The sequence below is a fragment of the Galleria mellonella genome, unplaced genomic scaffold, assembly GCF_026898425.1.
Source record: "Galleria mellonella isolate WM207_F2 unplaced genomic scaffold, CSIRO_AGI_GalMel_v1 utg38, whole genome shotgun sequence".
Taxonomy (NCBI): domain Eukaryota; kingdom Metazoa; phylum Arthropoda; class Insecta; order Lepidoptera; family Pyralidae; genus Galleria; species Galleria mellonella.
The window spans coordinates 2,223,694-2,245,069 of record NW_026442090.1 but is presented as its reverse complement, the minus strand read 5'-3'; the positions used below and the strand labels follow the sequence as shown (position 1 = coordinate 2,245,069).

The window sequence follows — 21,376 nt, the reverse complement described above, 5'->3', positions numbered from 1 at the left end:
ATATCTGAATAATAGAAAGTAACATTACTCAGCATTATTTTTCTATTAACACCTTTATTACAATTCAATTAAAGATCTATTCTCTTTGTTACAGATGGTGGAAAAGCAATGAAAGCTTAGTGATGTCAAACAAAAATGCCTTCAGATGTGACCTAGCATCGTCATGTTATAGAAATTGGATATGACGAATTACACATTCGAATACACAAGCCAGGATTTACAATGTCACTTAACAACCGGAGAAGGGTGTGGGAACACAACATACTCTGGACTGGATTGTGAAATCGACGCACATTCAATATATTACAACTGTGAACTAAATATTGATATTCAAAATGAAACACTTTACAATTGCAATGCGTGTATCAATGATACGATGGGCCTTGTTAACGGTAGTGTATGTAACTCTGGATTCAAGTTGAACATGTATACGGTGGTCTTCGAGAGTGCTTTAAAGAGTCTATGGTTACGACTGCCGTACTTCGACATTTGTGAATGGGACACCTTACTCTGTTATAGTGAGAATTTCAATAGGACGTTGTACATTGATGTAACTAATAGCAACATTGTAAATAACGTACTTGACAGTTTCCAATGTGGATGGAATTTCCGTAATACGTCGGACGATCCGTTAGGAAGTAAGACGGGGTATGATTGGAGTTTTCTATTTGTGATATTATTTATAGTCGCTGGGGGTGTCGGTAATATATTGGTGTGTTTGGCTGTGTGTTTGGATAAGAGATTGCAAAATGTGACAAACTATTTCCTGCTGTCGTTGGCGATAGCTGATCTGCTCGTCAGTCTATTTGTGATGCCAATGGGAGCGATACCTGGATTTTTAGGTGAGTTAAATTACACTTCAAATATTATTTAATACTGGCTGTATTGTACAGTTTTACCTGCGTGAATATACATATATAAATAAAGTATCCTATGTGCTAAGTTATAAAATAACTTGCCTGTGTACCAAATTTCATTGCAAATACATTGAGTAGTGTTTGCGTTAAAAAATATCAAACAACATCCATCCATTCATCCAAAAATCAAATTATTGCATTTTTTTTTATGCAACTTAGAATGACAAACAAGGTGACGGTCCACCTGATGGAAAGTCGTAACCGTCGCCTATAGACATGAGCAGTACCATGGACATAACAGAGTATACTGTTTTGCTTATGATACCCCCATGCGTTGCCATTCTTGAGGACTCAGATGTTATTCCTCTGTACTCTATAAATTCACGCCATATCCCACCCTTCAAACCGAAACACAGCCATGCAAACACAACTACTTCACGGTAGAAACACGAACGGGACAGAGGTACCCAAGCAATCGACTTTTGTACAAAGTCTCCCTCTGGTGATTTATTATATTAGGCTAATAATAATTTGTGAATATAATAAAGCATGCACTGCGATTAAATGCAAGTGTTTTTTAAATAGCCAAATTCTGTGCGAATACGTGTGCGTAAAGCCGAGAGATAGTTTTTGTAGTCAGCTTGAAAATAAATTTCTTGAGAACAGTATATAACGTTAACCAACAGCTCTTGCATGGATCTGCTTTCCTAGCATTTTATGGGAAATAAACTGGGTATTTTAACTTTCTAAAAGGACGTGCTTTCTACCGCGCGCAGTTAACTGCAATACGTCCGCCTTCTTACCAATATATGGGTTTAAAAAACTTTCAAATCAATGCTCGACTTTTGCTTTTTTGAACTGACTTCAAAAAAGGAGGAATATTTTTGTGTTTGTTATCCCATACGCGTAACTTCGTCATTTATAAAAAAAAAATATTTTCCAAAATTATTTCTTTCCCTGAAAGGATATATTTTATGCAACTAAGAATGATAAACAAGCCCACTTGATGGAAAGAGGTAACAGATTTTTTAGATTATATATTACCCGATATATTTTAAGATTAGTCGCATAAAAATTTTATCAAAGTTACTTTAGAATAAAATTTTTGGTTTCGCCAGTATTTGTTGTGAAAAACAATCTTAATTATTTTTAATTGTTTTATAAATGCCAACCACTTATTGGGTTTTTTAAAATAACCAAAAGCCGCATCCAATTTGGTGCAGTCGTTTTTGCGTGATACTGGAACAAACATACAGACAGACAGACAAAATTTCTAAAAACTATCGTTGTTTTGCTTTCTATTGTTGTTTTTAAAGCCTAATATTAATTTCTTCTAATATATTTGCCATATATAATTGAAATTTTATTGTATAAGTAAGATAATATAAAATAAAACGAAGGCCATTCTGTAACTTTACAGCTTTGTAAGAATTTTATAACGATTGTCCTGCATTTTTTTTTTTTTTTTTTTTTTTTTTTTTATACTACTTAGAATGGCAAACAAGCTGACGGCCCACCTGATGGAAAGTAGTAACCGTCGCCTATAGACATGAGCAGTACCATGGACATAATAGAGTATACTGTTTCGCCCATGATACCCCCCATGCGTTGCCATTCCTGAGGACTCAGGTGTTATTCCTCTGTACCCAGTAAATTCACGCCATATCCCATCCTTCAAACCGAAACACAGTTATGCAAACACAACTGCTTCACGGTTGAAACACGAATGGGACAGAGGTACCCAAGCAATCGACTTTTGTACAAAGTCTCCCTCTGCATTCCGGAATGTTAAATATTAGACCGAAAAATTTAACCCTCGGCCCTGATAGCTGAGAAATGCGGGACACGGGTTCGAATCCTGTCGTATTAGGCTCCCGTCGAGGAATTATTATTTTTTTATCTATTTTGTTTATTCAGGGTGAAATTAGACATCAAAGAAACATGTTTTAATAAACGATTATATATATATATATATATATATATATATATATATATATATATATATATATATATATATATATATATATATATATATAGAGAAAGAATTTGTACAAAAATCGTTTCTCTTAAAACATCTGTAAAGCCTTACTGCGGTTGCCAGTCCCCCTGTCAAGCATGTTTCCAAGCTTGGCAGGCGGACTGGCAAAATTCCACAAGCGGGCTTATGTTCAACAGTGCCATGCAGTTAAAGGCTGATATGATGTAGATGATTTTTATTATTATTATTAATAATAATTTTATTTATTATGATTTAGGGTATAAATATTTGATCTTATAAATTAAAAGTACCTTACAAAATCTGCTTAGGTCAAGCGTAAAAAATATTGAAAACATAAATAACAATAATTTAATTTAAATTTTTTTTGTATCATTTAACCATTACGAAGGTATATAATAATAATATAAGAATAATAAAAATATTAAGGAATGTAATATAATTTATTTTATTCAGCCAATTAGTTTAAATAGTACTGTAAGTTGGTTTATTACTCCTTCGTGTGTCTCGAATATTTTGCTGAAATAGAAATTTATTATTTGACAAAAACACAAGATACAATGGGCCCCACACTAGGCAAAAAAAAATAAAACTTTTTTCTTTCCTTCGTCATTAAATACAATGATCACAGCTATTCATACAATGCAAAAGAAAAAAATATTACTATACATAGAATTCTCCACCCCATACAAAACGTCATAGCTTAGAAAGGGCCCATAAAAGGAATATATTGCAACACTTTGCTACATTTAGTGGATCCTATGAAAGTTCGTGGGGCACTTTAATCGAAACCATTAGTAAGAAACATAGTAATAATACATAGTAATAGCACACTAAAATTATAGTCCCTATATATATCTTTTAGTAGAATATATCAGTATTGCCATAAAAAAGTTGGCCTTGCTATATATAGATTAATGTTAAATATATGTTTACTACAAGAGTGTCTGGAATCTATACGTATTTATGTCTATCTAAAGGAAGTATTGTTCTGTGGTCCTGGTATAACGAACCACCCTTCTTCTTTCTTTCCATTGGGTGTCGTAAGAGGCGACTAAGTGAACTTAGATGATGAGCAGCAGCGTTCCTCTTAAAATATCAGGAAGTCCTAACTGCGATTGCTAACCTGTCTGCTAAGCGTGGCGACTACTAGAAAAACCCTCCTTATAGGGGAAACCTATATTCAATAGTGGACAATTAGTGGCTAATATGATGATGATGAAAGGAAGTCTGTTTTATTGAAAGTAAAAGGTTTTTTAAAGTAATAAATTTTATTGTAATTAACTATAGCTTTTGATACATAATATTACAAATAAAATAATAATAAAAAAACAATACTACAATGTTATTATGAAGCGAAAAAAAATAAAACTTCTTAACAAAAGTCCATGATATACTGTCAGACATTGTTTTGAGCACAGCCGAAATGCTATGCATACAATGACAATGCCCCGAAATTACCTACTCTAGGAGGAACCCATTTAAATATTTACCAGAGAGAGGCTTTGTACAAAAGTCGATTGCTTGGTTACCTCTGTCCCATTCGTGTTTCAACCGTGAAGCAATTGTGTTTGCATGGCTGTGTTTCGGTTTGAAGGGTGGGATATGGCGTGAATTTACTGTGTACAGAGGAATAACACCTGAGTCCTCAGGAATGGCAACGCATGGTGGGTATCATGGGCGAAATAGTATACTCTGTTATGTCCATGGTACTGCTCATGTCTATAGGCGACGGTTACCACTTTACATCAGGTGGGCCGTCAACTTGTTTGCCATTCTAAGTTGTATAAAAAAAAAAATATTACGAGTAACCATACTCTTATGCCCATGAATAAAATAAGTGTATTCTTTCGATTGTACGATACTAGCTTTTACCCGTGACTTCACCGCGCGTCCTGGATAAATCACTGACCGGGGTAAAAAGAAGCCTATATCCTTTTCCACTTTATATACATAGTATTTCTATACCAAACATACTTATTTGTTAACTCATTAAAGCATTATAAGATAACATACAAACTCTCTTTCAAATTTGAAACATTTCTAAAGATTATTTAAAGTATTTGTACTTTGATTCACTGTCTTTATATAAATCACATAAATAATAAAATATAATAATAAAAAATCCCGCCTGCGCTATCAGTATACGCTGGCGGGGCACCAGTGATGGATGATTGGTGAAGATGAAGGCAGGTCATTTGGCTGTGACACAAATTAATCATAATGGTTTTCAGGGGGACCCACGTAGAGGTCGACATGATAGGTTGCTAGCAATGAGGCTGTTATTATCCATTATTAACAATCCCTTTCTCTTTTTGGACCTTTGCAGGTATATAGTACCTAACATACATACATGCTTTTTTATTGCCGCCATTTCGACGTGGATTGCACCACGTCATGGTCACGACAGGAAAGGGGAAAAAATTAACTGCATGCATTTTTAATAATATTGTTAATACTATAATCAATATAATGAAATATCATCAGGACGTCACAACACAAATAGTGAACATTGAATTTTCTTCTTCACCAGGGTACTGGCCGCTTGGCGTGGTATGGTGCAATGTGTACGTGACATGCGACGTGCTAGCCTGCTCCGCCAGCATCATGCATATGTGCTTCATCAGCATTGGCAGGTTTGTCTTAAAATATTCTAAAATTTTGTATATTTATTTACCAAATAAGCATGTAGTGGGGGGAACCGCGAGGAGGTCGACCTGGTTGGGTATATAGCTAGCAATGGGATATCAGTCTCCATTACTAACAATCCCAGTAATGGAGACTGAGAATCCCATTGCTAGCTATATACCCAACCAGGTCGACCTCCTCGCGGTTCTCCCTGGAAACTATCGTGGTTAATTCCTAGTGAATGGCTAACTGGCCTGTTTTCATTCTCATCTATCACCCTTCACTGGTGCTCCGCCAGCTTATCCCGTTAGTGCAAGCGGGGTTACCAAACAATTTTCACCCATAAAAAAAAATAGCCATGTAGTCTCGGCATAAAATGGGCAACTCCTTCTTTTTCCATGGGTGTCGTAAGAGGTAACTAAGGGATTTTAATTTCTTGCGAGTTCTTCTCAGCAGATAACAATATCCCGAACCTAGCAGTACAATCATAAAACAATGACGATTTAAAAGAGCTGGTAATCAAGTCTTTTTGAATAAAGATTGTTTATATTCGATACGGTCGAGGGTTGGGCAATAGTGTCCCTGGTGAAACATAATCAAGGTCTAACTGCGATTGCTAATTTACCTGCCAAGCATGGCAATTACTGGCAAAATGCTCCAAGAGGGTAGTCTATGTTCAGTTGGGGACAGATGATGATTTACCGATCTACTATCTAACTATATATCTTTTAACTGCGACTTTGTCCGGCTGACTGGGATATGTTTATTGATAGGCATAAATAGTAACCTACGTTTCTACATTCCATAGTACACGTAGTAGCTTTATACTAAATTATATAGGGATTGTTTAAGCCGTTAAGGCGTTACGATGTAATAAACAAATATACTCACTTTAAAATTTATAATATTAGTAAGGATTTAAACAACCTAGCTTTTGAACTGTAATACTCAGTTATCTCTTCCTGTCTCGTTAGAGATCTGATTTGAATATTAATTGAGATTTATATTGAAACAGCTTTGGATCAGTTAGAATTATCGTTTTTATTTTCTTCATTGAGTTCCATTGAATTTTTATATTTAAAATGTTTGATATATTATTATTATTTTATAATACATTTCACATTAGAATAAAAACTAAAGAAATACGTTAATTGTATGTAATTGTAGTATGTAGGTATATCAATATTAACATTCGAGTATTCTGACATATCTCTATGGCTGACTGGAAGAGAATGCTTTTAAGTCTGCAATGTACACATATATGTACTAATGAATAAATAAATAAACAAAATTTATAACTAAATCTTATATTTTCTCTCCATCCAAAGATTGCTTGGAAGAGATCGTTCTTAGCGATGAGGTCGCTCATTGCTTTCTCACTTTTGATCATTTGTAATTGTTTGTACCTATAATAAGTTTACTACTGTAATCTTTTAGAGGAAACAATAAACAGTATCTGTGTATTTTTTTTTTTTTTTTTTTACAACACAGGGGGCAAACGAGCATGCGGCTCACCTGATGGTAAGTGACTACCGCCGCCCATGGTCACCCACAACACCTACGGCATTGCAGGTGTGCTAAATAAATAATTTCTTAGTTAGATTATATCAGTGGCAAAATAAAGTTTAAATTTACTTTTAAAATAAATATATAATATTTGAAAATATAATCTGACTTACACAGATTTCACGAAGTATTGTAAACGAATGATTTAAATATTCACATTAAATATAATTTTAGGATGAAACTCTCTGAAAAAACTTTTATTATGAACAGTATCTGTGGTTCTTTCTCTTAATGAGTTCCCGATTGGGGTATTATTGCTAAAGTTTCATGCGCTCGAAACCCTTCAGATTTAACTTTTTATTTTCAACAATTTCCCAAAAAAGAGGTTTTTAATTCCATTGTATATTTTTGTGTGTGTTTTATCGTTTGCCGAATGTGAACATAAGTTAAAAAAATAATTTAAATTAAATTTAGAGTTTGCTGATTTGAAAGCAAATTATTATATTTCAGAATGACAGCTGTTTTTATAAAATCAAATAATATTTTGACATATTCATTATATTTATAAGAAACAAACAGTTCCTTTGTTGAATGTGTTTTTTAATCATCTAATATTGGATAAGGATAAAGAACCACATAGAGAATATATATATATATATATATATATATATATATATCACTCACGTGACTGTTTCATATTAATTTTGTGTCATTTAAGAGAGCAAAAGCAGAGCAAAATCCTGCTTATTTCCTAGCATCGTTATATGTATAGTAGATACACGATCCTGCGTTCTAAATTCTAATAGTTCCTTTAAATCTAATGTGTTAATGAAAAACCTCGTTGTTTGTTTGTTTTTAATGAGATTTATCAATATTAACTCTATCACGATTGTCGCCGTATATTTAACCGACTTCAGAAAGAAGATTCTCAGTTCGGTTGTAATTTTTTTTTATGTTTGTTACCTTATAACTTCGGCAATAACCGATTTAGAAAATTATGTTTTTTTATTTGAATGAACATACTTATGGACTGGTCTTTAAAATTTTTATCAAAATTGATCTAGTAGTTTAGGTCTGAAATCAAAATAACTGGTTGGTCACAATTGATGTCGTTATTTTATGGGACACAATCTTAGTTCATGGTACTGCTCATGTCTATAGGCGACGGTTACCACTTTCCATCAGGTGGGCCGTTAGCTTGTTTGCCATTCTAAGTAATATAAAAAAAAAATCAAAATTTTTATTTGTATGTCAGCAAACTTGTTTATGAGTTGTATATTGAAACGTCTGTACAAATAATTTATTTGCAAATCTTTTTTTTTCTAATCAAGATTAGCATGGAAAACCTGGGCCCCCATTTGGTGCGTATTCCGGTATATTACGCCGAGATACGGAAGGAGCCTTGCGCAAACATGATTAACGCACGCAATATATTTTGGCGAAATTACTTTTCACTTATTTCGCTTTGAATGAGTAATGAAAAAAGTCACATCACATATTCACGTATTGGATTAATTTAATCTTCCCCGCATCGTTATAACTCGAAATTTGAAATGAATATTCAATCGACTACTATAAAGGGTATGGTTTTTTTTTATGTGTGAAAATGGTATGGTAACCCCACGCTTGCGGAGTACTAGTGAAGGGTGATAGATGAGAATGAAAACAGGCCAGTTAGCTCATCATGATGAATTCATCAGGAATTAACCATGATAGTTTCCAGGGAGAACTGCGAGGAGGTCAACCTGGTTGGGTATATTGCTAGCAATAGGATTCTCAGTCTCCATTAGTAACAATCCCTTTCCCCCCAAAGGGGACGTTTCTTAATTCAAGTTTTTTTTCATATGATTTGTAATGTAATTTTATAAATTTTTTATTAAATATTAATAATATTATTATAATAATTATAAATATTATTATTACTTTAATAGTATATTCTATTTAACATCTCCCTTTTTATGGGGGTGAAATGTTTAGCCATGCGGGCCTTAGCCAAGCATAGTTGATATAGTTGACGATGACGATGATGAAGAAAGAAATTTTCTAACTATGCTACTGGTATTGAGGTATACACTTTCTGTAACAAATCTAATGTGTAGGAAGGAATTTGTAAAATATCTAACTGCTTGCGAAGATTTTTGGGTACGATTCCTTTGGGCGATAGTACTATGGGTATTTTTTTTAATGGATGATAATGCAATAGTAACCCTGGAATATTATAAATAGTTACACAGCATTTTTTTTATGGGTGAAAATGGTATGGTAACCCCGCCTGCACTAACGGTATACGCTGGCGGGGCACCAGTGATAGATGATAGATGACGATGAAAGCAGGTCAGTTATCCCATCATGAAGAATTCCACGAGAAGTAACCACGATGGTTTCCATGGAGAAGCAAGTGGAGGTCGATCTGATTAGTAACATTGCTAGTATTGGGGTTGTTAGACCCCATCGCTAACAATCCCTTTCCCCCCCAGTACTATGGGTATTATGTAGATGGTGTGCGCTTTCCATTGCTTCTTTACTCCTATTGCTAAGTATGTATATTTTGATAGTATTTCATTAGTAGTTCTTTGTATATTGTGTGTATTCGGAATAGATATGTCAACTATGTATACTACGTTATTGACTTTATCATGTATAGTTATATCGGCTCTATTGAAATTAATTATTTATTATAATTATTATTGCTTTTATCTTTTTTTCTGAGCATTAGTTGGTATACACGCTATTATACTAACATACCTACATATATTATACTTACGAGTCGTAACTGTGTGTGTGCGTGTGTGCGTGTGAGTTTGTGCGTGTGCGTGTGCGTGTGCGTGTGCGTGTGCGTGTAATTATTATTATATTATACTTTTACCTAGTTTTTATTTGATTTCGATTATTGTATTCGTAATATCGTTATGTTTCAGTACCTTGTAATTATACAACTAACCTTTCTAATATTATAAATGTGAATGTGAGTTTGTTATAACACCTTAACGGCTTAGCCAATCACAATTAAATTTGGTATACACATAATATATGAGATGGAGAAGGATATGTACTACTTTTTATCTCGGTCCGTAAACATACCGCGGCCACGCGGACGAAGTCGCGGGTAAAAATTAGTATTTCATAATTCATACTGAGTCACAGTTTTTAAATTAAATTGGAAAATTATTATGGGATCAATCTTTTATAAATTGTATTAAAATCCGTTTAGCAGTTTAATCTTTAGATTAAAATAACTGGTTTTGCCACATTCGAAATCGGTTCTTTTTATGAGACACAATTTTTAATTATATATTACTGCAGTATCTAATTTGCAATTTCTGATGCAATATGATTAGATATATAGAAATATATATTACCATAAACTTGCTTTATAGGTGCGATCTTATCCAGAAAATGCCTATTTTTCTTACTGGATGAAGAATGAATACAGTTTTACCTTGTTATTTATTTGTTGCCCTGTTTTTGCCGTGCTTCCAACAAAGGAAATAGGGCAGAAAATCGGACTTCTCTTAAATAGGAATTTAAAAAAACATGAAAATCCATTCTCAGTAGCTGGATGAAATATTATGCAATTTTTTTTTCCGGGCTATGTAACCTATTTAGTCTAGCTTTGTTCAGACAGTAGTACTCGTTCTTGAGTGCTAAAAATTTGACACAAAAAAATAAATAAAGAAAAAGTATTTAAAATTCGAATTCTTTCAGAATAAACATTAGGGAAACAAATTTTTTGAGTATTATTATTAAATTTTAATATGTATTCATAGTATACACGCGTATTAAAAGTTGAATGAGATAAGAGAAAAGGCTCAAGATAAATATTACCTATTTTAACTTAACAATTATAATAACTTTAAAACTTTTAGTATAATCAACCATGAATTATGTATATTTTCCATGTAAATATGTATCTGACTTCCTATTAAAATATTGTAATTGTGAAAGTTTATAAAAATGTTTAGTCTATTGTTATCCAAACACATTTAAATGGTTAAATAACATTAATATAAACCTACGGGGTTTCTGAATGGTAATGTAATGCAAACACAACTGCTTCACGGTAGAAACACGAATTGGACAGAGGTACTCAAGCAATCGACTTTTGTACTAAGTCTTCCTCTGGTACTCATAATAGAATTATGATCTAAAATTTTAGTTTATGGAATGTCTAATGAATTAAATTTAATTACTACACTAGCTATTTCCTATGGCTTCGCCCGCGTGATATAATATATCCTATGTTTTAAGTTTGAATATAACAGGTAGGTTATATCTTAACCAAAAACATGGGACGTATTAAATTCCATTCAAATTCATCCAGCGTAATTATATATATATATATATAATTATATATATATATATATATATATATATATATATATATATATATATATATATATATATATATAATATGATGATTTACAAAATTTCATATTTATAATATTATTGTAGACAGAATAGGTACGTAATGTTCTTCGGGAACAAATGTATGTGAGTGCATACAAAAAAGAAGAGTGAGGCCAAGTATTACAAATGATAAGGATCAGTGGAGGAGGAAAACACACTGCGTCACAGGCTTTTTGTATACCATCGGTGTCAACCACAAATAATGGAACAAGGGGAGTTTTACTGTATCACGGTGCGACATCGTATGATTTTATCGCCGAGATATAATAATAAAGCAAAATGTATGCGATTATATAAAGATGCCTATTTTTTCGTGCACGTTCACTATATTGTTGTGAAAGTTTAAAAAACTTTCTATGTTATTTATCTTCATTACAAGTTCCTTGCGGTGAAGACAGAGAGAATTGAGTGTTAAGAGAACATCTTGTCTTATATTCGCGTATCGGGGATGGATGTTTCTAAAAACTACTGAACGGATCTCAATGAAAACACGGGTAGGTTATGTCCTAACTTAGTACAACTTAGTATAAAGTATTTTATATACATACTTATTCACGCGAGCAAAGAAAGTAAGAAATAATTTATTCAAAGAATCATGTGACTCACATTGTAGCATACAAAGCAAGTATAAAATAAACATAAAAAGAAATAATAATATACAAAATATAAAGCGTCTTCCGTTTTCTGCTAAATTAAAGACTACATAAAAAAAAAAAAACAGCAGTAATCTAATCTTGAATTTAACATCGATATCAATCCATTCTCAATGACAATTTGCACTGCAATCATGAAACAACAGTTAAGAATTAGGTTACAATTAGGATCGATATGCAATAGTTTGTTTTAGCAAATTACACTAATATGTACCTATTATAACAGTATAAAACTATTTAGTTACAAAGCTGCGGGATATAGCTAGTAAATAATTTATAAATTTCTACAATGATGTATACATCGTCAAAGATATTTATATATTATTATAAATATTTATATAGATATAGGGATATATGTAAAGTATAATATATATGGTTTGACAGATTTTATTAAATCGTATGCCATTAAATTGGCATAATTTATAGAAGTGCCAAAGGCTACGTGACGAACTGACGATAGTATAAAATAAATATGGCAGTCGCAAAGTGCGAAATGCTTGTGCAATGTAACAGTTGTTCTTTTAAGTGACTTTCAAATGGAGGATATACTCAGTTCGTCTGTATATTTTTGTGTATAACACACATGGTATTACACTAAATTTTATGTTAGTACATTAAATATGAACTAATTTAGATTTCAATTTTTAAAGTACTAGCTAATTATTAAAGCTAAAAATTAAAGGTGCTGTTTTTGTTTGAGTGTACTTGAAGTAAAATCTATTTGTAAACATTTGACCTAATTGTATTCTGCCTACGAATTGCTAGTGCATTTTTTTAAATAAGATTAATAATTTAATACTACCCTTTTTTGCGGAGGAAAATCTACTTGCTGTTGTTTATCACATTTCCTTGATCAAATGATCTTGATGAATAATGTAAGTTTAAACAAATCAAATTCAATAACATAACCAAATTATCTTTAATATATATAAGTCTATAATCTTAAAACTAGACACAAAATCAAATTTGCTGTTTCGAAGCATTTTTTAGAAAAAGTTAATATGTCTTTTATGGGAATGCGAATTAAATGTTTATAATAAGTAACGAAAGATATTTTGTATCTGTCTTTTAATAAATTGAAAACTGTTATTAAAAACACTTATCGAATAAAGCATATTATACACTAAACGAGTACTATTATGATTCACCTCATAGGTTGAATGGTAGAAAATGCTAATAAAGCGGACTTAATGCTAGTAGCGTTAAGTACGCTTTTTATGCTGTATTTGTTGGTCAATAAAGTTATTTAAATAAATAAATATTGTTTTAGCATAGTTTGAGGTTATTTAGTTTAGTCATTGAATATAATTGAATAAACGGCGTCGCTTACTTTCCAAGACGGTAGGAGAAGCCTCGACTAACAATTATCTTAATTGCAAAATCCTAACCGTATTCATTTCACGTGCCTCGCCGACTTGTTACTGGAGGCAGGCGCCAGTTTAATTCTCTCTTTACTTTTAAATATGCTCACAAGGTTGTCTCAGGTGGTATAGTCAGAGGTTTCAACTGCTACCTGTATGTAAAACTGGATTTGCCCGGATTTCACCGGTTAAATTCTAATTTAATATGTTGGGAAATGAGCCCTTTTACCTGACTACAGGAAAAGAGAATAATGAATGGTTTTTAGTTCTTTAAGTTAGTGCAGTAACAGTGACCACAGCCACTGCTCATTTAAGGTCCTCACGCTAACTTGAAACCGTATAAAAGTCGTTTGCTTGAGTATATCTGTCTTTATGGTAAAGCAGTTGTGTTTGCATGGCAGTGTTTTAGTTTGAAGAATGAGAGATGCCAATGAAATTACAAGTTATAGAGTCCCTTATTATACATATAATTAGATATTTTGTATTGTTTCCTCCAAAAGATAACAATAGTAAACTTATTATAGATACAAACAATTACAAGACATGATCACAGTGAGAAAATAATGGGTGACCTTATCGCAATAAGCAATATCTTCCAGGCAACCTTAGAGAAGAGTAATTACAAACATTCTGATCGGATGTACGATGAAATATTTATCTTATTATATTATATTTACTGTCATTGTTGGTAAAATTGTTGCTCTTTCTAATAAATAAATTAAGGTGTTTATTTAGTCCTCAGGATTAGCTCGTAAAGGTTATACATTATGAGCCACACAGTCTGTTATGTCCTTAGTAAATTTTATGTATATAGTTATTATATTTACCACTTTCCATCAGGTGGTCCATCAGCTTGTTTGTCATTCTGAATTGCATAAAAAAGAAACTGAATTCACCTGTGATCGAAGTCACCGCTCATTTTACGTGCACACGCGAATTTGAAGTCACCTGTGACCAAAAACATAGCCTATTTCACGTCCACATACCAATTTGAAGTTGTCAGTGACCAGTCATTGCTCATTTCCCCGATAAAACAGTGTTTTATTTATATAATACGATATCTGTAGAAGTTAGATTTTTCCTTCCTGAATATTTTTATAATATGTATGACGTACGTTGACATTGAATAACGATCCCTTTTAACGGTTCAGCCTCAAAGCAATAAAGTGCTTAAAAGCAATTTTTTATAACGACGGTGGCAATCATGCATTCGGTCCAACTGACGGTAAGCGGTTACCGTTATGTTTAATATTTTAGTAAAGAATAAACGATGTTTTCAGTTATAATTAAAGACAAATCAATATCGATTTCATGTGGATGTGGTTAAAGAAAGATAGTTAAGGGCTAAAATGATAAGTATTAGCGTACTATTAAAATTCACATAGAAATTTACATGTAACGGAAATGAAAAGAAATGAAATGAATGGAAATGAAACGAAATAAAATGAAACGAAATTATATAACGGAGTAACAAATATTTCAAAATTCTTTGATACTTCCATATTTTACAATAATTTATTATTTTAAAACAGTGACTTTATTATTGAGTGGTATTTCCACTACTCCTTATTTTAAAAAGATAAAAAACACGAATTAAACAAAAGACAAACGAAATGTTCCTTAGGCGTATTAGATCTAAAATATTTGAATTCAGAATGCAGAATGTATGTTAATTATAAGTAGAATTGTTTTAAACCAACCGGGATGTGCTTCGCAAGGAAAAAAGAGATCAACAAGAGAAAGATTTCACGTAAATGATTATCACAATCGATTCAGAATTTGATAATTATTTCGAGTAATTTCGTGTAATTACATAGATCGAGAAAGTATCACAGCCGCTCATGATTAAGAGCCCCGAATTGGTCCCAAAACTAGACGAGTTTTCTCAATCGAATTACGTGTACGTTAAACTGATAGTTATTACATTAAAATAAATGTGTGCTTACCAAACTTTTAACAATAACACCTCTTTCTTATTAAAGTCGCTTAATAATTTAATCAAAATTTCTTGAAGGGAAATATTATTCCAGTTTCCACAGGACTGAGAAAATTAAGCCGAGTCTGTGTCATGATACTCTATGAGCCATAACCTGGCTGACTTACGTAGTATGTACGCGGCGTACGACATCATTCCACGTCAAAATAAGCCGGTTAATGACGCACCGGATATAAATTTGCTAGTGATGTACCGAATGAAATAATGAAATATCCGTGCTGATGTTACAATAACCGGATCTATTAAAGCGACTTCAAAATGGAGGAAACATTATTTCACAAACAATAAAATTGTAACAAGGTGATGTCTGTATATTCGACATATTTAAGAAACATTAATATGAGGGGATAGGTTTTAATAAGACAAATAAATACTTAAATAGTAATTTTTTGAAATTGTGTCTGTCTGTACGTTTGTTACAATCATTATGATAATTATTTCTCATTAATTATCGGTTTTTCCAAGTTATATCACTTCAACTTGCTAATTCTTCGGGCTATGTCGGTTACTTTAGTTCTTTTGCGGATATTATCGGGTTACCCACTGTACAATCTGGCCCACCCATCTGATGATAAGTGTTTAATACTAATTACTATATAAAATATATATTACTAGATGGACACTTTGTACAAAAGTCGATAGTTTAGGTGCCTCTGTCCCATTAGTGTTTCCGTTACCGTGAAGCAGTTGTGTTTGCATGGCTGTGTTTCGGTTTGAAGGGTGAGATATTGCGTGAATTTACTGGGTACAGAGGAATAACACCTGAGTCCTTAGGAATGGCAACGCATGGGGGTATCATGGGCGAAACAGTATACTCTGTTATGTCCATGGTACTGCTCATGTCTATAAGCGACGATTACCACTTTCCATCAGGTGGGCCGTTGTCTTGTTTGCCATTCTAAGTTGTATAAAAAAAAAATACAACTGTGAAAATCGAATTCAATTTGATGTGGTAGTTTTATTGAAACTGTAACAAATAAGAACATCACCAAAGCCTAACTGCGGTTGCCAATTCGCCTGCCAAGTATTGCATATAGTGGCAAAACCCCTAAGGAAGTTCTATGTGCGTGCGTTTTTCAAGGCACTTTCTTCCACGCACAACCATCCTTTGGAATCAACTTCCAGCAACAGTATTTCCAAACCGATACGGCAACATAACCTTCAAGAAAAGAGTATATTCATTTTTAAAAGACCGGCAGCACACCTGCAATGCCGCTGGTGTTGTGGGTGACCATGGGCGGCGGTAGTCACTTACCATCAGGTGAGCCGCATGCTCGTTTGCCCCCTGTGTTGTAAAAAAAAAATGTCCAGCAGTGGGCAGTTAACAGTTGATGTGATGATGATGAAGTTGTTATGTCTCCATATCCTGTAATTTCACTACCAAATCTAAGCGAAATAGGCATGCAAACATAGCTGCTTCATGTCATTAAGTCATGTGGTACAGTAGTACCCAAACAGACGACTTTTGTATGGCTCTTTCTCTGATTGTGACCGTTGTTAAAGAAATCTTAGATTTTTATTTCTTAATTATAATAAAACTCCATTAAGAATAAATGAGACCTAATTGGAAGGAAAATATTAAAGTTAGAATAAATAAAAAAAAAAAATATATATATAATTATCGCCTTTTCAAATAGGTTTCGAGGGTCGCGTACATACGATCCAGATCATTAGTAAGGCGCCCCTATTATTTTTACTAACAATACGTTGATTTTTATAATATTTAATATAGTTAAGTACGTAATAAGGTAAGTTAGATTTTATATAGGAGCATAGATTTCCAACCGATTTTTTTTAAACAAAAAAAGGTACTAAATTCTGTTGTATTTTTTTATGTTTGTTACTTCATAATTCTATTAGATACAAACCGATTTGATCTTTTTTGTCTGTAAGTACCTATATCTACGTTTTTATCAAAATTTGTACAGTAGTGTAGTTTTTAAATTAAAATAAATGGTTTTGCCACAATTGAAAGAAAAACACAACACTTAGTGTACGCACTATGCCGGCTAGTGAGCCGGCATAGTGCGGTCAATAAAACGTTCTCTTTTTGGTTGGTCGCATTCATGGACCATATCGTCACTGTGTTCACAGTGTCATGGTCACATGTCGTACTATATTAAAAAAAATTACGTAGTTTTTTTTGTGGGATACAATCTTAAATTTCTTTTATAAATATTAAATTATCAATAAAATAAAGCCATTTTTATTGAATTGATCTATTTTTTAAACGAATTCCAAAAAAAGAGAAGTTTCACTTTGTGATTATGTTATGTGATTACGTCACCAATTCTTAACCGATTTTCATAGTTATTTTTAAAATCTATATTGTTTATTCTCAGGTAGGTTTTTTATTAACTTTGTGTTTGTTTGCATTAAATTGGCGATATACAAGTTTAATTAACCCACAAAAATAAAGATGAATTGAGAAGCTCCTTCCTTTAAAGGTATCATTTATTCAAAGTATCCATTTCACAATGTTGGCTTTATTATTACATAAAGTAACTAGAAACTATGTAATTGATGCTCATCCTAATAATATTACGGATCCGGATAACCGGTTAATCTCATCTCTAATAAAGTTCCCGGCACTCATTTAACTTGTGTGTACTTATGAATAGAAAAGAAACGGTACGGTAAATGTACCGTTTCTTTTCTATTCATAAGTACCTTTCACCCCTCATACCTTGAAAATTCAAGGTATGACGGGGTGAATTATGTTAAAAAATGATGTAAGTTATAACTATATGTTAAAAGAGTCTATCTATAATGAATATCTATCTACAATGTAATATATACTTTTTGTAAATTGTACACTGTATAATATATTTTTTTATGCAACTTAGGATGGCAAACAATGTGACGGCCTACCTAATAGAAAGTGGTGACCGTCGTCTATAGACATGAGCAGTACCATAGACATAAAAGAGTATACTGCTTCGTCCATGATATCCCTCATGCGTTGTCATTCCTGAGGATTAAGGTGTTATTCTTATGTACCCTGTAAATTCACTGCCATATCCCATTCTTCAAACCGAAACACTAACACTATACTTTTTATCAAATGGCTAACTAAATTGTATACTGTATAATAAAATGAAATAAATATAATTAAGAATAAATAAATACTTTTTGCTCAAAAAATAGCAACATACAACAACCACCAGAGGGAGACTTTGTACGAAAGTCGATTGCTTGGGTACCTCTGTCCCATTCGTGTTTCAACCGAAAAGCAGTTGTTTGCATGGCTGTGTTTCGGTTTGAAGGATTGAATATGGCGTGAATATACTGGGTACGGAGGAATACTTTTATATGCTAATTTACACAAGTGAAGTCGCGGGATGTTGCTAGTTAGATTTAAAAATTAAGGACCTTAGAATGTCGTTTCATGGCCATTGTAATTTGAGAGGACACACCGAGAGTACTATTTACGAGTACACAAAGTGAAGGACACGGGACCTTTGAAACTTGGAATATATACCTACTGGACCCATGTCAAGTGCGATCTTGAATAACAAAGGGAAATTACAATTGTAAGTGCATGTGAAGTCATAGTATATATTTCATTTAAATATCTATATATGTATGTGTTTGTTTGTTACTTTATAGTGCCTTAACGGCTTAATCAACCACTATACGATATGATATACATGTTCTATGTATGATGGAGAAGTACATTTTATCCCAGTTGGCAAACATAATCCGATTACGCGGACAAAGTCGTAGGTAAGAGCTAGTAAACAATAATTATTTTATCCTATTAATAAATTATTATTTATAAATGCGAAGGATTCTAAGTATGTATATGGATGTTTATTACTTTATTACGTTAAAAACTACTGAATGAATTTGAATGCAATTTGGTACACGGGTAAGTCTTATACTGATTTACGCGGACGGAGCCGCGGAATACAGCTAGTATAATATATAAAATAAATGGGACTTATAGTTTTTAAGTGACTTTTTGTGATATAGTGACACATACATATGATTTAGTCAATTACATTTTCATATTTTTTCATTTCGTTATACGTATTTTTTCAATCGATAGGGTTTAGTTTGGTGTTAGCCCGCTATTAATTTTGTAAGAATTTAAATACATTGTGTTTCTTTAGATTAATCATCATCAGCTTCCTACCCTTATTACCAATTATGATTTGAGGTCTTTTTTTATGGGTGAAAATGGTATGGTAACGATAACTCCACCTGCGCTAACGGGATACGCTGGCGGAGCACCAGTGAAGGGTGATAGATGAGAATGAAAACAGGCCAGTTAGCCCATCATGATAAATTCATCAGGAATTAACTATGATAGTTTCTAGGGGGAACCGCGAGGAGATCGACCTGGTTGGTTATACTCGTATTGCTAGCAATGGGATTTTCAGTCTCTATTACTAACAATCACTTTCCCCCCTATTATTTGGGGTCGGCGTAATATGTTTTTTTGTCCATATTACAAAAAGATTTGGCTTATAGTTTTATGTCTGGCCTGCCTGAATTTCTTTGGATTAATATGTTATATATAAATATGTTACATATACATGTCTTTTTAATGGGTGATAATGAAATAGTAACCCCGCCCGCGCTAATGGTATATACTGGCGGGGCACCAGTAAGGTTGAGAATGACAGTTGAGAATGAAAAAGCAGGTCAGTTAGCTCATCGTGACGAATTTCACCTAGAATTAACCACGACAGTTTCCAGGGGGAACCGCGTGGAGGTCGACCAGGGTGTATTGCTAGCATTGAGTTAATTAGACCCCATTACTAACAATCCCTTTCCCCCTAATACATATATATGTTTGTGTTATATAAAATAGTCCCCTCCTCTCCTCCTTCTTCGGTCGGTTTTTGGCCACAACAGAATATCAGTGCCTTGCTCTTTTGAGGGCAAAGAAATAAATTAAATTGTGACATTTTTGGATTGCTGTGGCACACTTTTGTATATGTATATATACAAAAGTGTATATATATAATACATACAAAATTTATATTTGTGTGCCGTAAGTGATGCAAATAAAATAAATACCTATGTATATATGTTTAATTTCGTATATTAGTTTTAAAAATAGGTTTAATATTATAAACTTATTTGTATAATATAGCTACAAATATACATATGAATAATAATAAATTGTGAGCCGTATCTTTAGAAGCCGCTTATATGCTAAAGCCAATTTCATTTCAACGGGGAGACGAGAGTAGCATTTTGAGAATATTCTGCAGAGTTTCCGTGAGATATTTCAATATCTAACGTCATCAAGTTTAGTAGTGGACTCGTAATATCACAGATAATGCAATTCTATAGGTGCTATAGTATATCTTGGCTGGACGGAAGTGAGGTATGCTTCCAGTGAATTTATGGCGTTGAATGTGCTGGTCCCCGCAGTCAGAATATTCAGTTTTGTATTCGAAGCATAAGTTGCAAGATATCTGCTTGACTGCATTTTTTTAACTTGTGAATACGAAAGTTCGTAATGATGGTTAATGGGCAAACAAAGCATGCATTGTAATCACTACAATTAATATTATTAGTTTTGATATCTGTAAATGTTTCTAAAATAAACAAATAAAATAAATATAAATGTATGATTATAAATTAACATTTAATAACAAAACAAATATTAATTCATAATTAATTAAGGAGTCAACAAAAGCGATTTTTTTGTCAGTGGGTCATCGCTGAAGTATAATTAACTTTTTTATATAGTCAATTCTAATGATAGAATTAAATAAATGTGATGTTAGATTCAGAGTATGATATTTTACAAGCGACCTCAATAAATACTCTTATTGTAAAGTTACCACAAAATGTCAGACTTGTTCATTAATAACACACAATTTAAATATTTACTTAGCTCCCTTTTGTTGTGAACATTAAGAAAACAAGGAACTTTTGTTTATTTTTATTAGTCATTCAGTATTGGGTATTGAAGAAAATTCGTGCATACTTTATTCCGTACACGAATGAAG

At 32.7% G+C, this 21,376-nt stretch overlaps 1 protein-coding gene across 1 annotated transcript in view; it reads left to right on the top strand.

Moving 5' to 3' along the window:
- LOC113522247 (5-hydroxytryptamine receptor 2B) overlaps positions 1 to 21,376 on the top strand; it is a 134,461-nt gene that overhangs the window by 63,909 nt on the left and 49,176 nt on the right. Inside the window, exons 2-3 of the mRNA XM_052897842.1 lie at positions 95 to 842; positions 5,387 to 5,489. Coding sequence (XP_052753802.1) covers positions 182 to 842; positions 5,387 to 5,489 — 764 coding nt within the window. The 5' untranslated portion in view covers positions 95 to 181. The remainder of the gene's footprint in view (positions 1 to 94; positions 843 to 5,386; positions 5,490 to 21,376) is intronic.